This window comes from Dermacentor albipictus, chromosome 3 (assembly GCF_038994185.2).
Source record: "Dermacentor albipictus isolate Rhodes 1998 colony chromosome 3, USDA_Dalb.pri_finalv2, whole genome shotgun sequence".
NCBI classification, from domain to species: domain Eukaryota; kingdom Metazoa; phylum Arthropoda; class Arachnida; order Ixodida; family Ixodidae; genus Dermacentor; species Dermacentor albipictus.
This window is the reverse complement of record NC_091823.1, coordinates 71,060,347-71,077,160: the sequence shown is the minus strand read 5'-3', so window position 1 is coordinate 71,077,160 and position 16,814 is coordinate 71,060,347. Positions and strand designations below refer to the sequence as shown.

At 47.3% G+C, this 16,814-nt stretch overlaps 2 protein-coding genes across 6 annotated transcripts in view; one reads left to right on the top strand and one right to left on the bottom strand.

The window, feature by feature from the left end:
* The window catches only part of LOC135914317 (guanylate cyclase soluble subunit beta-1-like), a 969,460-nt gene that overhangs the window by 147,845 nt on the left and 804,801 nt on the right, over window positions 1-16,814 (top strand). The window lies entirely within an intron of this gene.
* The window catches only part of LOC135914316 (guanylate cyclase soluble subunit beta-1-like), a 219,282-nt gene continuing 213,251 nt past the window's right edge, over window positions 10,784-16,814 (bottom strand). For all 3 annotated transcript variants that reach the window (XM_065447108.2, XM_070535555.1, XM_070535557.1), the window contains 3 exons: window positions 16,280-16,434; window positions 15,363-15,630; window positions 10,784-12,492 (listed from right to left, as the gene is read on the bottom strand). In XM_065447108.2, the coding sequence (XP_065303180.2) occupies window positions 11,221-12,492; window positions 15,363-15,630; window positions 16,280-16,434 (1,695 nt within the window). In that variant the 3' untranslated portion in view covers window positions 10,784-11,220. The remainder of the gene's footprint in view (window positions 12,493-15,362; window positions 15,631-16,279; window positions 16,435-16,814) is intronic.

The following is a 16,814-nucleotide window of genomic DNA, read 5'->3' as shown; positions in this document are numbered from 1 at the left end:
GTCATTCACCTCCTGACCAAAATAAGCCGCAATTCGCTTCTCTGTTCCAGTTCGCTTAGGTAAGGTTAAGGGAACCATCCCTTGACGTCGGTACTCGTTAATACACGCGGGTACAAGGACGGACGTCCACCCATCAATTTTGGGCCTCAGGGGCGAAACGCCGGGGACACTGAAACCCGCGGCGCGTTAGGACACCGCCAACTACGAAGCGTGCGTCGATAACGAACCCCGGTGTTAAGATAGGGCCTCATCGCGACCTTCTATGCAGCCACCGGCTGTGGCTACTGGGGTGGATCGCGAGCAACCCCGCATGCTTAGCTGCTCATACCTAGCCTTGAACAACACGTGTGAAGGCGGGGAAATAAGAGGTCGGGTAAACCTTATTTATTATGGCCACGACACTGAGCTTGTTAGGACCCAGACCACCGCACACACACACGCGCACAAACACACACACACACAAAAGGGACATGCATGGGCGGTTGCTGCGTCTGGTCGGGTGCAGCACAGTGAAGCGTCCGATAAGACTGCTGTATCCGTGGTCGGCGTTATTGTGCCAAAGTGGCGATGAAAACCGCTATGTTGGCCTGTTCGTGTTTTTTGCTTTTTCTTCGTGTTTGCGCTTCTGTGATTTTCCTGCCGTGTCTGGCGTACTGGCTCCACTCTGGAACCCACCCGGGTATTGATGGGGCTGCCTCAGCGCCCTCAATGCAGTCGGCTGTTGCTGCACCGGCGGCATGCAGGGCCAGGGTAACCTGAGAAAAGACGCCGCACAAATGTCTGCTACGTGCTGCTCGAGAAGAAACGTTGCAAACTTAAAGGCCTGAGGTCAGATTTTGCGAGAGCTTATCGATTCATTCAACGTTAGATAACTTTGGAAGGAGGATGCTAGTGCCACCGCTCAGTTGCAGCGACAACTTGATTTGGGCGAGTTTGTCCGGGTTGAACATAACTTGAAGCAGCGCGAAGAAAACGAGGTGAGGAACCGAAAATCCCCCGCTGTGGGTATGTGCCACGGCCACTAAGGAAAACAACAACAACAACAACAACAACAACAACAACAACAACAACAACAACAACAACAACAACAACAACAACAACAACAACAACAACAACAACAACAACAACAACAACAACAACAACAACAACAACAACAACAACAAGCGCAACAGCACGAGCGCTGACAGTGCTCATCCTTTGCTTTTCTTTCCACCGAGAGTGGCTCATATCCACTATGGGGGATTGGCCAAGAATCGGGTGATTTAAGAAAAAGATTGTCCGAGTCTGAAAAGAATCACTATTGAGAAATTTTGAATGGCTAAAGGAATGAATTCAGATAAATGTTTGTTTTCGGTTCCTTTCGTCGTCTTCATCGAGCTGCTTCAAGTTACACGCCTAGTGGCTAGTTGCAGCCAAGGCATACTCATTTTCTGAGTGTCCAAAAACAAGAAAGGGGCTGGCAGATGGAATGGCACACTGTGGTATAAACTTTTTTAAAACAGGGTTGAAGTGCCTCAGACAGGCTGGCCAACGTTTCGATAGGTGGACCTATCTTCGTCAAAGGCGGCCTCGTCATCCTCGGCGTGTTAGTTTTAAAGGGTTAGTGCAGTGACGTCACGTGCGGGTGTTGTTGCTGGCGGCTGGTTTTAAAGAGAGAGATTACAAGAGGGAACAGGCGCTGTCGTCCGACGTCTGTGAGCCTCATTCTCAAGACGAAGGGACAAGAGCGTGAGAGTGGGCACGCGGGGAGGAAAGAAAAGAAATAGAAGCAGAAAAAAGGGGGAAAAAAAAAGCAGGGGGGTGCCAGGGCCGTACCAAGACACAACAAAGGGGGGGGGGAGTGAAAGAAAAAGAAAGAGAAAAATGAAATCTTTAAGAAATATGGGGGCTTGGGAGCGTGTTGGGGATGCGAACGGTTAGGAGGTAATCCGAGGGAGTCGTTGGCGGCATGTTTTTGAGGCATTAGAACGGCCGGTCAAGCAATAGGTCGAGTAATTTTGAAATAGTTAAGGTGGCGACGGGGAGTCTGCGGTGCAGTGTGTGGGGTGAATGAAAGGCAGCGGCATGGTCTTTCAAGGGGCACTGCCCCACGCGCTTAACGTAGGTGTCGTTACGGCGGCATCCAGAAGGCGATGGTTGAGGCGCCGAAAAAGGCATATTGACTTCGGAATGTGTTGTCGAGGGGGTTTCAAAAAAAAAAGGACTAAAAAAGGGGTAAGGGGGAAGGGGGGGGGCGAAATCGGTATAGCAAACAGGAGGGCGACGCGTGCAGAAGCGGGCGCGGGCAAGTGTACATGGAAGAAGGGGATCGTACACTTGGTATAGACGTAAAATCCTGAAAGAGTACATTAAATTGAGTAGTAAGAAGGTATTTTTTTTTCTCTTTCTCCTTTTCTCTTCTTCCTCTCTCCCCCTCTCCCCCCCCTCTTTTCCTCCGAAATGAAAGAGTAGGTGAGGTTAAGAATTAAAGTTGGCTGGTGGCCTAATGTGTTTTGTGTATTGGTTGATGATATGAGAGTTTCAGATTTAAGTTACAGCTTTTAAAGATTCTAAGTTGCCGCGTGCCAAATTAATTCCTGTCGGGTGTAGGCAATTAAACTTGTGTATGAGGTATGATTCCGTGTACTTCCTTTCGCGAGGGGAACGGAAATTTGTTTGTAGTATATAGAGCCTTGCTTTGTCAAACATATGTCCATGTTCATTAAAGTGGCTGGCTACTGCTTTGGGTAAATTGTGTTTTGTGTCCGCGCGGTGACCATTGAGTCTTGTATTGATTTGTTGTCCGGTCTCACCTATGTATTGTTTGCTACAAGCGGCGCATTCTAGACAGTAGACTACATTGCTTGATGTGCAGGTGAAAGCCGAAGTTACTTTGTGTGTGTAATTCGACGCTGTACTTTTTACTGTAGTAGTGGATTGAATGTGTTTGCATGTAGAGCACCTGGGGCGACCACAGGGATTGGTTCCCAACTTCTTCTTTTTCTGTAGTTTGGCGTGCACAAGAACATCTTTAAAATTAGTGTTGCGTCTGTAGGCCACTCTGGGAGGGTCGGGAAAAATCTTCTTAAGTTTCTGGTTGCTGGTGAGAATCGGGTAGTATTTACTTAGGATGTTATTCACGTTTGGGAGTGCGTTTGAGAATTTAGTAGTAAGAAGAGGCGTTGTTGTTCTTGTGATCTTCGGGCGGGGCTTGAGGACCTCGGCTCGATCAAGTTTGGTTGCAGCGATGTAAGCTGTTTGAAGGTCACTGTTTGGGTGGTTCCTGTTTGATAGCGTTTCTTTAAGGTGATCGAGTCTATCTATGTAGTCTTGGTTTTCAACGCAAATGCGACGTAGTCGTGTGGCTTGGCCTTTAAAGATGCCTTGTTTGCATCAAAGATGCCTTGTTTGCAACAAGGCATCTTTAAAGGCCAAGCCACACGACTACGTCGCATTTGCGTTGAAAACCAACACTACATAGATAGACTCGATCACCTTAAAGAAACGCTATCAAACAGGAACCACCCAAACAGTGACCTTCAAACAGCTTACATCGCTGCAACCAAACTTGATCGAGCCGAGGTCCTCAAGCCCCGCCCGAAGATCACAAGAACAACAACGCCTCTTCTTACTACTAAATTCTCAAACGCACTCCCAAACGTGAATAACATCCTAAGTAAATACTACCCGATTCTCACCAGCAACCAGAAACTTAAGAAGATTTTTCCCGACCCTCCCAGAGTAGCCTACACACGCAACACTAATTTTAAAGATGTTCTTGTGCACGCCAAACTACAGAAAAAGAAGAAGTTGGGAACCAATCCCTGTGGTCGCCCGAGGTGCTCTACATGCAAACACATTCAATCTACTACTACAGTAAAAAGTACAGCGTCGAATTACACACACAAAGTAACTTCGGCTTTCACCTGCACATCAAGCAATGTAGTCTACTGTCTAGAATGCGCCGCTTGTAGCAAACAATACATAGGTGAGACCGGACAACAAATCAATACAAGACTCAATGGTCACCGCGCGGACACAAAACACAATTTACCCAAAGCAGTAGCCAGCCACTTTAATGAACATGGACATATGTTTGACAAAGCAAGGCTCTATATACTACAAACAAATTTCCGTTCCCCTCGCGAAAGGAAGTACACGGAATCATACCTCATACACAAGTTTAATTGCCTACACCCGACAGGAATTAATTTGGCACGCGGCAACTTAGAATCTTTAAAAGCTGTAACTTAAATCTGAAACTCTCATATCATCAACCAATACACAAAACACATTAGGCCACCAGCCAACTTTAATTCTTAACCTCACCTACTCTTTCATTTCGGAGGAAAAGAGGGGGGGGGGGAGAGGGGGAGAGAGGAAGAAGAGAAAAGGAGAAAGAGAAAAAAAAAACCTTCTTACTACTCAATTTAATGTACTCTTTCAGGATTTTACGTCTATACCAAGTGTACGATCCCCTTCTTCCATGTACACTTGCCCGCGCCCGCTTCTGCACGCGTCGCCCTCCTGTTTGCTATACCGATTTCGCCCCCCCCCCTTCCCCCTTACCCCTTTTTTAGTCCTTTTTTTTTTGAAACCCCCTCGACAACACATTCCGAAGTCAATATGCCTTTTTCGGCGCCTCAACCATCGCCTTCTGGATGCCGCCGTAACGACACCTACGTTAAGCGCGTGGGGCAGCGCCCCTTGAAAGACCATGCCGCTGCCTTTCATTCACCCCACACACTGCACCGCAGACTCCCCGTCGCCACCTTAACTATTTCAAAATTACTCGACCTATTGCTTGACCGGCCGTTCTAATGCCTCAAAAACATGCCGCCAACGACTCCCTCGGATTACCTCCTAACCGTTCGCATCCCCAACACGCTCCCAAGCCCCCATATTTCTTAAAGATTTCATTTTTCTCTTTCTTTTTCTTTCACTCCCCCCCCCCCCTTTGTTGTGTCTTGGTACGGCCCTGGCACCCCCCTGCTTTTTTTTTCCCCTTTTTTCTGCTTCTATTTCTTTTCTTTCCTCCCCGCGTGCCCACTCTCACGCTCTTGTCCCTTCGTCTTGAGAATGAGGCTCACAGACGTCGGACGACAGCGCCTGTTCCCTCTTGTAATCTCTCTCTTTAAAACCAGCCGCCAGCAACAACACCCGCACGTGACGTCACTGCACTAACCCTTTAAAACTAACACGCCGAGGATGACGAGGCCGCCTTTGACGAAGATAGGTCCACCTATCGAAACGTTGGCCAGCCTGTCTGAGGCACTTCAACCCTGTTTTAAAAAAGTTTTAAAAAAGTTTATACCACATTTTCTGAGTGGTATTTTACGACAAAGCTGTAGAGGGAGAACAATAGTTGGTTGGTAAAACTGCATGTCTAACCAATAAACAGATGCCCTAGAGATGGTGTTCACTGTGTGAATCTGCGCGTAATAACATGACGTCAGCGGGACCTCCTTTCGTTTTCAGCGGAGAAATCTTTACTATATGAAATGTAATATATACTTTGCCTTCTTGTGCTTAACCATAAGCTTGCGAAACATAAACAAGCAGGCTTGGTAACGAGCCAGCGGCTCTATGTAGTACCGCTTTCTTACAGGCGTCGAGAGAACTGGCTCAACTACAGAAGTTGTCAGGTGGCCCTGTAATTGTTCTACTTACGATATGACGGACTGTGTGTTAAATTGGCACTGTCCCCTGTGTCACGTTGAATCTATCAGTGGGACGTCGACACTGTTGCATGACTATGTGGCGCTTAGAGGAGTGTTATGACAGCGCCCACAGAGGCGGCTTTGTATTGCTTTCTTTTTCTTTTTCTGTAATCTTACACACTCCAATTCCCCCTTCCTCGGTACAGAGTAGCCAATCGGAGATACTCACTGGTTAACCTCGCTGTTATGGCTTTAATTTTCGTTTCTTTGTGCAAGGGTGGGTGCTACTCTAGTGTCAGAAGTTGGCCTCAGTAGATACTAGGAATTCTAATTGGTCGCGACGTTGATTTTTATCCGGGGCCTCACTTTTACAGGCTACTTGAAGCGCAAGGAAATGGCCTCATGTCATCGATTTGAGCAGAAGCGTGATGTCGCCCGAAGGCGCACATTTCACAGCTGCAGAATGCAGTGAATAAGAAGCATAGGACGAGTTTGGCTAAACTGGTGCAGTGTCTCAGAGCTTCAGTGCATAGTAGTGGGTGGAGTAAACGCAATGCCGGGCAGAATATCCTCAAAAATTATTTTAAAAACGAAAGCAGAACCCTTGGCGAAGACGTTTCAAAGACCCGAGAGTTACATTTTCAAGGTTAATTATTCCAAAAAGGCTACAATTAAAAAAAAATGGTTCGTCTCATCAAGAAGTAAAATAATAGGTAGCTAATTATGGCGTTAATAGGCAAATTAGGCAGACGGTATTACACGATATTTCCAACATGGTTGGTTTATATTATTAAGGGGGTTGCTATTACGCTGGATGCTGTGTTGGAGTTAGAAAGAAACAGGCGGATTCAACTGCAGTTGACGTCTGCGTAAAGCGAAACATGCTTGGTGTGAGTGGCTCATGAACAATGTGTGTGTATATCTGAAGCGTGGTTTTTCGAGGTATAAATATTAGTATTACAGAGCAGCATGTCACACGAAGAAATGATTTTCATTGCAGCGAATTGTATAGGCAGGCTGTGCTACCTATGCGCACATTTACACGGAGCGCACCATATGCGTATATCATTGTTTAAATTTTCAATGATTATCCATCGTGTCACGTCGCACTCGGGGTGTCTCCGATGCGTCTATTTCTTCTAATGCAACTGCGCATCGAAAAGCGTCTGCTTGCGTGGGAGAAAGGGCGTCCTATGCTGCTCGTTGACGCATGCGTCCGTGAGCGTAACGGTAGTGTGGGCGGCTAGGCAACGCCCAGAAGCTCCATATTCTAGCTATGAGAGACGCGTTATTAGTGGGAGGCTCATAACTTATTTTGACCATCCGGCATGTTCAAAGAGGGCACACCCCATGCAATGCAAACGAGTGTTCTTGCACCACACCCCCATAGGAAGGCGGCCGCCGGGACCGACCGAATTGAACCCGTGATCTCGTTCTCAGCAATACGCCACCACAGCCACTGAGCAAACGCGGTGGGTTACAACAGTTTGCATTGTTTACCCAGAAGCGCGTCAGCTGGGACGCCCTGTTTAATCAAGAACGCTTTCATTTATACCGGGGAAACATACGGGGCGTATGTGTGTCTTATTTTGCCCTGTTCGCTTTTGTCTTTTTATAAACTAGAACAAACTCGGCAGCAACGCCGTCGCTCCCCAGAGCGGTATTTAGGTACGGGAGCGATATTGATAGCATTGGCTTTCACCTAGCTGTTTTCATGCGATACGTAATGGTTTTCCGCAAGCCACACGAGGCACCCGGCAAAGAAACGATGCATAAATCACGTGGTTTCCGCATCCCGCGTTGCTCCGAGTAGTGAACACCGGTTTCCAAGAGAACGCCGTGTTAGAGGGATGATCAATAAACACATCTCAGTTGGGGGTCTGTGAGTTGTTCGTAATGCGGGACACTCTTTTCCGCTTGCGGCGAAACAAACTTCATGACGACGTGTGCGCCCACAAAGAAGCTGAAAGGCTGAAGGCGGCGGAAGCGCGCAATCCAGCCAATTTGTTGATCGCGTGACAGGTCCACGACTATGCAGTGCGTGTGCGGCGCTGCTTTATGTGTCTTTTTTTTGCTCGGTTGTTGGAATATTTTCCTTCAGGCAAGCGCTTCATTGGCTTTAGCTTGACGCATATCACCGAGCGCGTGGAAGGATCTAATGATACACAATTAAGAACAGCGTCTCTGTTTTATTTTCTGCTGACGTCTGTCGTGTCTCCTGTGCGGTGACGGCTGTGTGTGCTGATTAATAAAGGTATCTGCCACACAAAGTATGCGCTGGCTACATAAACCGGAGGCGACCACCGGTGTTGCAGCTACAGATAAAAGGGCCGTTGGTAGACCGCTTTGGTTCCCGTTTCCCGAATTTTCAACTGAGCCCGAAAGACAGGTTACTCTTCTTAAATGTTTTCCCAATACTGTAGATAAGCTGGAAAAGCGCTCGAAAGAAGCTGCTCGCTGTTGTTATCAGACACAAAATGTGTTGTTTTTTGGGCACTGGCTCGAGATAAAGGAAATAAAAAAAATCACCTATAGTTAAAGATGGAGTGCCGTAGGACGGAAGTGTGCAAAATGGCTACGATAGGCATTTGTTTGAAGAATGTTGACGGGAACTTGAATGGAGGGTGCAGCTTCTTTTCCCACGTAGCTCATCCCCTAAGGAAAACAGAACGCTGTGACCCGAGCGTGGCCATCGACCTCCTTTATAAGAGTGCGGTTCGGGTCTAGGTAGGTGCTGGAACTGCAGCTGTCCTTAACGACATGTGACCAGCAACGAGGCAGGCGCTCATTAACGAGCCCAACTAGATTGATTGGCGCGCTAAGGCATGCTGTATTCTGACCCGGATGCAGAACAGAGAGAGAGAGAGAGAGAGAGAGAGAGATTATCTAGTGGAGCTGGAGATGTTTGTCTGGCCATACGTCTACAGTGTTGTGCTCCGGATAGAAAGGGCAATACATGAATCTCACCCTTGGCACTTGGACGCAGCGTACAGAAGTAACAAGTGCAAGCACGTACAGGTAACAGGCAACTAACGTGTCTAATTTAAGCCAGCGTGCCGGACGAAACCCATTAGTATTTTCGTCGCGCGGAAACCATAATCAGCGCTGCCCCAAGATACAAGAAAGTGGTGCACTTTGAAGGAGCTGCCACGTGAACTTAAAGCAGATTGGGGGGCAGTTCTACTGGTTGCAAAGCTCGTCAAAACGCACAAAATGGGATTTGTCGTCGCATACATTGCATACACTACACAGTGGTGATCCCGTCGACTCAGTTTGTGTGAGTAGTTGTGGTACATAGGGAACGTTTAGATGATTATGGTGTTGTTACATAATTACGTGTACTGTTTTCATTTGTGGCCTTCATTTTATTTATATAATGTTTTGTTGTTGTTGATATAATACTTAATTTGATCCGCACCTCCACCCCAGCTTTTAAGCATTTCTTCTTTGCCAAAGACGCTGAGCCAATAATCTTGGTTTCTGCTGCTGCTGCGGAGTAAGAACAAGGACAATTTGGAATAAGAAGCCGTTTGAAGCGGAGGTACATGACAAGAGCTACAATCGAGTAGCAATATAGGTCGAAAAACAATGTTATCTGGCGACATTGGTGATACCTAAGTGTCTGTAGATGTCGCAATGCTAAGGTAAAATGTGGTCGAAGTTACTAGGTTTCACCGTCTCTCGTATTGAATTTTTGGTCCTGGTTCATGCTTTAAATATGGAACATTTGGAAAATAAGCACAGCTGCCGCTGGACCGACCGGGTTAAATCTCTCATCCCTCGGAAGGAGCGGCTGCAAAATGAGATGGCAGCCTTTCATCGGTTACCCAGTGGTTTCTTCGGTGGAACAGTGTCCGCAGAGAAGAGGTAAAGCTGCCAGATGGGTCGAGGTCGACAGCCCTCGACACGTGTTGATATAATTGTGCCACTTACCCGTGATGATTGTGTCAAAATACAGAGACGAGGCCAACGTAAACCATAATCATCGTTTATTAACACTATTCCAACTGAGTCTGCACATTTTATTGTCCTCTGAAGAGTTTCTCAGCCCGTAGTTTGCTTTTTTTAGGCAGTGCCCACTCAAGAGCAAACAGAGACAAAACGACGAACCAAGCTGCGTCTTTCATGATATGTTCACATACACAACGGGCTTTCTTTCAGCACGGCACAAACCAAGGTCCCTAAACTATCCGAACGGTTGTAACAGTGCACAACAGAACACGTCAGCTTTTAAAGGTTGATACATTCTGTTCTCCTAAACGCTACGGGTTCCTAACGCAACAGATATAACTCGTGGCTTCCTGTTCCCAGAATATTTTGCACATGGTGGTCAGCATAATGTTGCTCCACTGTGACTCCATGAAATATTTATGAACTTCATTTAAATGTAAAGTTGCAAATAAAAGAAAGCGCTAAGAGGTATACACTACGCAGGAGAGGAGCCATGTGCTACGTGCATTCTGAACTCGCCGTTCATTTATCGTTTCCATATTGGTGCCAACCCTGTGTCGAATATTCCTACCACAGCTATGTGTTTATTATTTCTTTTTGCAGTTAATTGGAAACAAATGCCCATCTACCATGAAGAGGCACAGGAATGAAGCTGGCAGAATATACACAATGGATACGTTTCTAAATTTCAGAGTTGCTTGCAAATTCAAATTGAACGGATCACTTTTTCTTGCTGTTCATGCTCTTGAGCATCCGTGGTCTTTGCGTTTCATCATCTCAACGGTGTTCCGAAACGGACATATCATTTACTTATCTGTGCTTGTTTTCGGGATGTGAAAACTTAGTGATATACGTTAATGCGAAAGCTTAAGTTGTTGCCATCTGGACAACTTCTACAAGGTCTTCAAGCAAGCTGCATTGCTCCCAGTTTATACGTTGGGTGGTAAAGCTTGTCGAGAAATGTTTTGTTCACCGCATTGCAGGGGCCTTTGTGCAGTGATAACTAGCTCAAATTCTCCATATAGAACAATAACTTATCCCCATTAACACTTGCGGTTTACTCACTTCTACAAGAAACTGTTCTCTTTTATAATAATATTAAGCTAATGCCATCCGAGAAAGAGCTTAGCATGGCGTTGGAGCCTTGGAACACTTCGCAGGTGTCACCCATCTTATCATCATCCGACCACGCGTACATTAAAAATATATATATCTTTTCGAAATTTTCCGTTTCATACTGCGCTCTTCCATTACGTAGTCGCGTAGCTTATGTACAGTACAACAATTTCACCACACTCATTCACTCAAATAACATCCACCTGACGTTTTGCTGACACAACTGAGGAGAAGCAACGTGTCATCATTGCAGTATACAGAAAGCGCGTATGCTAGCGCGCTAAGAGTGAAACCTCCTGAGAGCCGATGTCAGCAACGCGGGCGCGCGTTCGTGACCAGTTGCAGCCGTCTCTCAACTAACCTATCTTCTTACGAAATGGGAGAAAAATGAAGAGGACACCGGGGAATAATGTCCAAATCAACGCTTTCACTTAAGGTTCACTTCGTTCAACTTTTTACAAGCATACAAACACTCGCACAGGCACTCGTAATATCATTCTTTCGACGGGCTCTACTACCTCGACGAAGGAAAAATTGCGCCGCTAAACAGGCTCCCTTTCGTGATTCGTTGTTTCAGTCTAGGGAAATGCCAGTTCAGCTGTGGCAGGTTGAAACGGCCCGAAGCAGCCTGCTGCTTGTCCTTCTCGACGGCACTGAGTTCAGTGTCCTCGAGGTGTCGGAACGAGTAACAGCTCTGAGTCCTCTTTCCGGGGGCCTGCGCTTCCGCACCTTCGGCTTCGCCAAAGTTCACCGTCAGCACCTGAGAGAACATGCGCCTCATCGGACACGCCCCCTTGGAGGCAGCGTTGCCAGCATCGTCGACCACCAGCCTGTCTTCCGTACCGTATTCCGCGACAGGCTCGGGAGCCAGGGAGTCCGCACCCGGCGACGCGCTGCTGGTCGATGACTGGCGGACTTTCTTGTCCCCCTTGCGAAGCATGCTGCGTAGGCCTGGGAAGAAACCGTGCGCCTCTTTGGCCGCCTTGACGACCACGGTCGGGACGCCGCAATTGGAGGTAGGGTCCCGGAGATCGCCGAACGAGAAACGAGCTAGTGACGACAGGCTACTGCGAGCACCTTTGCTGCCTTTCTGAACGAGCGGACTTCGGAGCCTGTCGACGTCGTCTTCGTCTCCGCCTAAGCGGAACGGACACCTGGGCTTGAACTTGTTGCCGCTCCGAGGTTCGTCGTCTTCGAGGTTCTCGTTCAGGTCCTGGTTTCGCGATCCAAACGGGCAGCACTTGAGCGTAGTTGCCCGCTTCGACGTTGGAGCCTTGACTTCCTTCGAGGAAACGACGGTATCGTTACGTTCGGAATGGGGGATATCCGAGAAGGTGTCGAGTTGGCTGCCAGCATGGGGTCGCTCTTCCGTGGTCTTCGGAGAACTGGTTGTAAGAGCTTGACAGTCGATTTGGGTTTCTTCTGTTGGAGAGTCCATTTCAGCGACGGCTGGCGGCTTACCGCCGGTGGCGCTCTTGGATCCGGTCTTGCGCTCGGCGCACGGCGATGCTCCTTGAGACGAAAGAGTGTCGCTACTTAGGGACAGTTCTTGACTGCTCGCCGACTCTACGTTGATGACGCACATCGGTTCGTCAAAAGGGTCATCGTCGCTGGTGTGGCCGGTATCCTCGCGAGTTTGTTCAGCGTCGTCGAAGCTCTGTAGAAACTTGCAATCGGAGCCGCTGTCGGGGGTCGAGTCCTGCCTGCTCGTGGCGACTGCGGGAAACTCGAACACGCGCCCTCGGTGCTTCCGTTTCATGGGTGGCGTGAACTGTCCCGGACACTCCTGTAATGGGAAAACGGAGGGCAAAAATAATTGTTTCCGGTGCTACGCACGCACGCACGCACACTGTGTGAGGCCCCGATGGACCACGCTATACAATAAACATTATGTCTGTGCTGAACTGATGAATAGTTATAGGGTGCCGCAGTAACGAACTGTATATAAAGTGAATAAAGCCTCCAACAAAAAAAGTTGAATCAACTCGACGTCTTGGCGCCAACAGGGCTCCTTCATCAGGGGTTAAACGATGGATGGCACCTGTGTACAGAAGATATTGCAATGATGATTAACGTATTTAACTTAAAGTACCATGACGTAAGTATTTATATTTGCCAAAGAGGTAATTGTACCATAACGCACAGCTTCCCGTAATGAGCTGCGATTTCACGTCTACTATGCTCCGTTTTTCTACTCTCAAGTACGCATTTCTCTTATGCACTATATGTACTCGCTCTTTAATTACGTAAGTACCAGGACCTCTCATCATGATTTGCAATTATGCATAAAGGAAATAGTGTCAGCTTAGAACTAAGTGAGATCGATTGAGCCATGCAGGTGAGCAAAAGGTGGTTCAAGGATGTTCTATTTGTCTATTTGGTGAGGTTCCTTGAATTTGACAGCAAACACAAGGCCAGGTTAACATAATGGAACGAGCGTTCTGATCAAAAGTAACAATGAAACTGCTTCTGAGTATTTCCGCATAGTATTACTTTTTTAGTATTGCCAGATATTCGGTTATCGGCAATGTGCCTCAGAAAGCTATACATGCATGAATGCGTGCGTAGTTTCCCGAAAACTGAACCAAACGTGTGTAAAGACTGGCTTCTCCGTCGTAACTGGCCTCTCCATTGTAAGGTTATTTATGGGGAAAAGCCGCCTTTAGTGCTGCTCTCAATTTTGCAGGTGTACTGGACCTATTTGTGCGTTTGTTTAACTGAGAATGTTACGTCTGAAAAGGTAACTTAGTCATATTAGACACTTCGAATTCTTAGAGAGGCGATCAACCGACTGCACCATCAGGAGACCGGGTAACAGGATGAGGTTAGCGGATATGAGGCGTTACGCAGCCTGCAGTCCCTGCGGCATGATTGAATAATGTTGCTGTAATCGGCAGCTTGTAGTGATGGGTCAAATGAAGCGCAATGGTTGTGTAAAGGGAGTAATAGGAACACTAAAGAAAATCTGCTTGTTCAAAAACACAAAAAAAGGCGTCTTCCTTGTTTTATGTTTAGGGCTTTTCATTTACAGCTAGCATGTATTTGTGCCCCTATGCATATCAGCGTTGGAGATCGGCAGAAGATAATTTATATTTACTGAGGTGCATCTATTATAGTATTCTAGCCTTCAGTCATTTATAATACGGTTGCTCCTTTCAGCTCGCACCATTTCTCGCGAATCACTTTTATTGACCATCCCAGCGTGGTCCGCGATGATGTGGAGTACAACATAATGATCCCTTGACGTGGTGTCAGTGGTCACTCTTTGACGGTAACGGCAGGTAGGAACTAAGTGTGCGGATATATTGAACACATAGTGTACTTTGCAGCCGGAGAAATAGCGCGATAGTGGCAAAGCAGTGCCTTTGTACACCCTAAACGCTATGGAGACTGCGCTGTGAGAGCATGCTTATGTTATTTCTTGTTTTACAAGTGGTGTCGGCGATAACACGTCACAGATAATGGCGTTACCGGATGCGTTACTTTTTTTTTGATAACTTAGTCACGTACTCCTTACGCTTACCTAACTGTTACGGAGTACTTACGCTAACATTTATAAGTAACGTGAAGCGTCACGCTATTGTTTACATTAAATACCAGTGCCCACACCCCACCTCCCCCCGAAAGAAAGAAAAGATGAAAAGAAAAGAAGAAAAAAGGAGCACAGAACCTTTTAAGTAAAGTCGTGTGGCGAATAAACAAAATGCACGAGCGCTCTCGACGACTATTCCCTCGGCCCGCACGCGTGCTTCGTAACACATGCCCTTGATGATGCAGAAAGCAAACCTTACTAAAAAAAAAATTCTTTGGAGAGTTAACATTGAGCAAGGAACGTTGATTTCGGTTTAGTTGCGCGATGAAGACATGGTTCCACCACCTGCCCCAGAGTTTCAAGCCATCAGATGTCACTCTAAAGATAGAAACACTTGACCAGTAATTGTACTCAAGTCCTAGAGATTTATACGAACTTATCTCGCTAATTTATATTCAAAGTACAAGTTTGCTGTATGTGAAATATGACCCTTATAACATTGTTGTCTTGGGCACATGCAACGAAGACCCGAAGTCTAAAATTTCTGAACATGCAGTAACGACAAAGTAATATAAGTTACCTATTTCTTTGTAATGCAAACGGTAGCACGCTACCTTAATTTTCGCTAACGTAGGATGGTAACGCGTTTCTTTCGTTTGAACGTAACGAATAACGTATTTCGGAACTTTTGTTTTTGATAACGCCTACAACACTGCTACAAGCGATGCGTCTTCGCGCTACAGCGCCGCAGGCAGAATGGCCTTACCCTGCGTGGGGTGTAGCAGGATGTTTTTTGTCCTGGATTGGAGAGACAAGTGACGCAGTCAGTAACATTTTAAGCCATATCAGCACGAACCGTGCGTCTTACTTCTGAGCGTGTTGTCTGTGGTGCTCACCGGGCCATTAAACACTTGACGATGGAGTTACATGAGAGACGTGCTGGTACAGCGGATGATTTAAACAGATACAGCGGCACGCATTGTGACGGGAAACAAACATAGAATACCAGTGTGGGCGCACCTCTCGTACAGGCGTTACAAAACTAAATCTCAACCCCCGTTTCTCTCCGGCGTCTCAAAGTTACCTGTTCGTCGACCAAGCACTTAACAACTGCGGAAACTTACGGGGTTCCTGGCCATGTCTCCGCCAGTGACGAGTGGGGATCCGCCGGGAGATGGTGTGGACGAGCTCCGAGAGCCAGTGTTTCTGTCCGAGTGCACCGGCGATCCCGTGGGTGACCGGAAGTGACCACCGCCTCCGTATAGCGCCGGCCCCAGCGTGGCAGGATCCGGTGCCACGGCGTCACCCGGCCGTGACACGTTGTAGCAGCACACCTGAAGCTCGGGGGAAGTCTTCGTGGCCAGGAACAGGTAGCCGTCCTTCTTAAGGTGCCTGTTCGGAGAGCGGCACTTGGTAACTGAAGCAACAGCCAATTTTTTTTGTACATGTCGCAGACGTCTGTTGTCCTTAAATGGGAGGTGTCAACACTTTCTAGTGGACGTCATACGAGCTCCTGTTATATTAGGGCCAGTCGTTAACCCAGTGTGTGCGCTAATTAAATACTTTTGTCGGTGATAAAGGCAGAAGTATAAAACATCACGGGTAATCTTACTCAGACCCCTACAGAACAACAGAACAACCACCCCCAAACAGCCAGAGACCAAGGCTTGCCTCATTGAGTAGTGAATCAGCGCTCTCAAAATGCATATGCACGGGAGGGGACGCGCAGTCAACCTCGATCCCGCAGTTTCACGCGGCATAGGTTGCAGCGTCTTGAGGGATAGGGCACAAACAAAAGCCTTGAACCTCGTGTATATTACAAGTGGGCGCATACAAATGAAAACGGTCTCCTCTTCATGCATGCATTCCCGATGCCTTGTCTGCTCTTGCAAGGACGAGTGGAGAGGTAACGCAACGCGCAGCTGTTACATTAATGAAAAGAAACAGGAAGGGCTAATGAAATGTCAAATGTTTCGAATTTATTTCACAGAACTCCAAGATTTCTTACGCTTCCTTATATTATTAAATCGAAGGAACTCACCGTTTTGTCTCTTCTGTGATGGTGACCTGTTTGGGCAATCCGCGACTCTCTACTTTGTTTGCTAGAGTGACCGTGTGCCCGAAGAGGCAGTAGCGAGGCATCTGAGTACCAACGACGCCAGCCATAGCAGGGCCCGAGTGGATGCCAATGCGTATCTGCGGAAGGACAACACGAACGGAAACTTCGCTGAACGCCGTAGAATGTTTCTTAAGTCTGCAACCTTGGTTTTACTTGAAAGCGACGGCAGAAACACTCGGCTTGAGCCTTGAGTACCTCTACCAACCGCGGACCAATACCGACCCTTGTGAAAACCAGCGATAAAATTGAGACGCAAACACGACAGAAAGAAGAGACACCACAACGCTGGTCGTGTTTATGTCGTGTTTGCGTCTCAATTTTCTCACTGGTTGTCTCAAGCGTCAGCATGAACCAGCTGGCCCACCAAGCGGCACTTCTACAGTAACGACCGCTTAAACGCTGCTTTACGCATTTTCACTACTCATCACAAGACCCAACAAATTGCATTTGACAACAG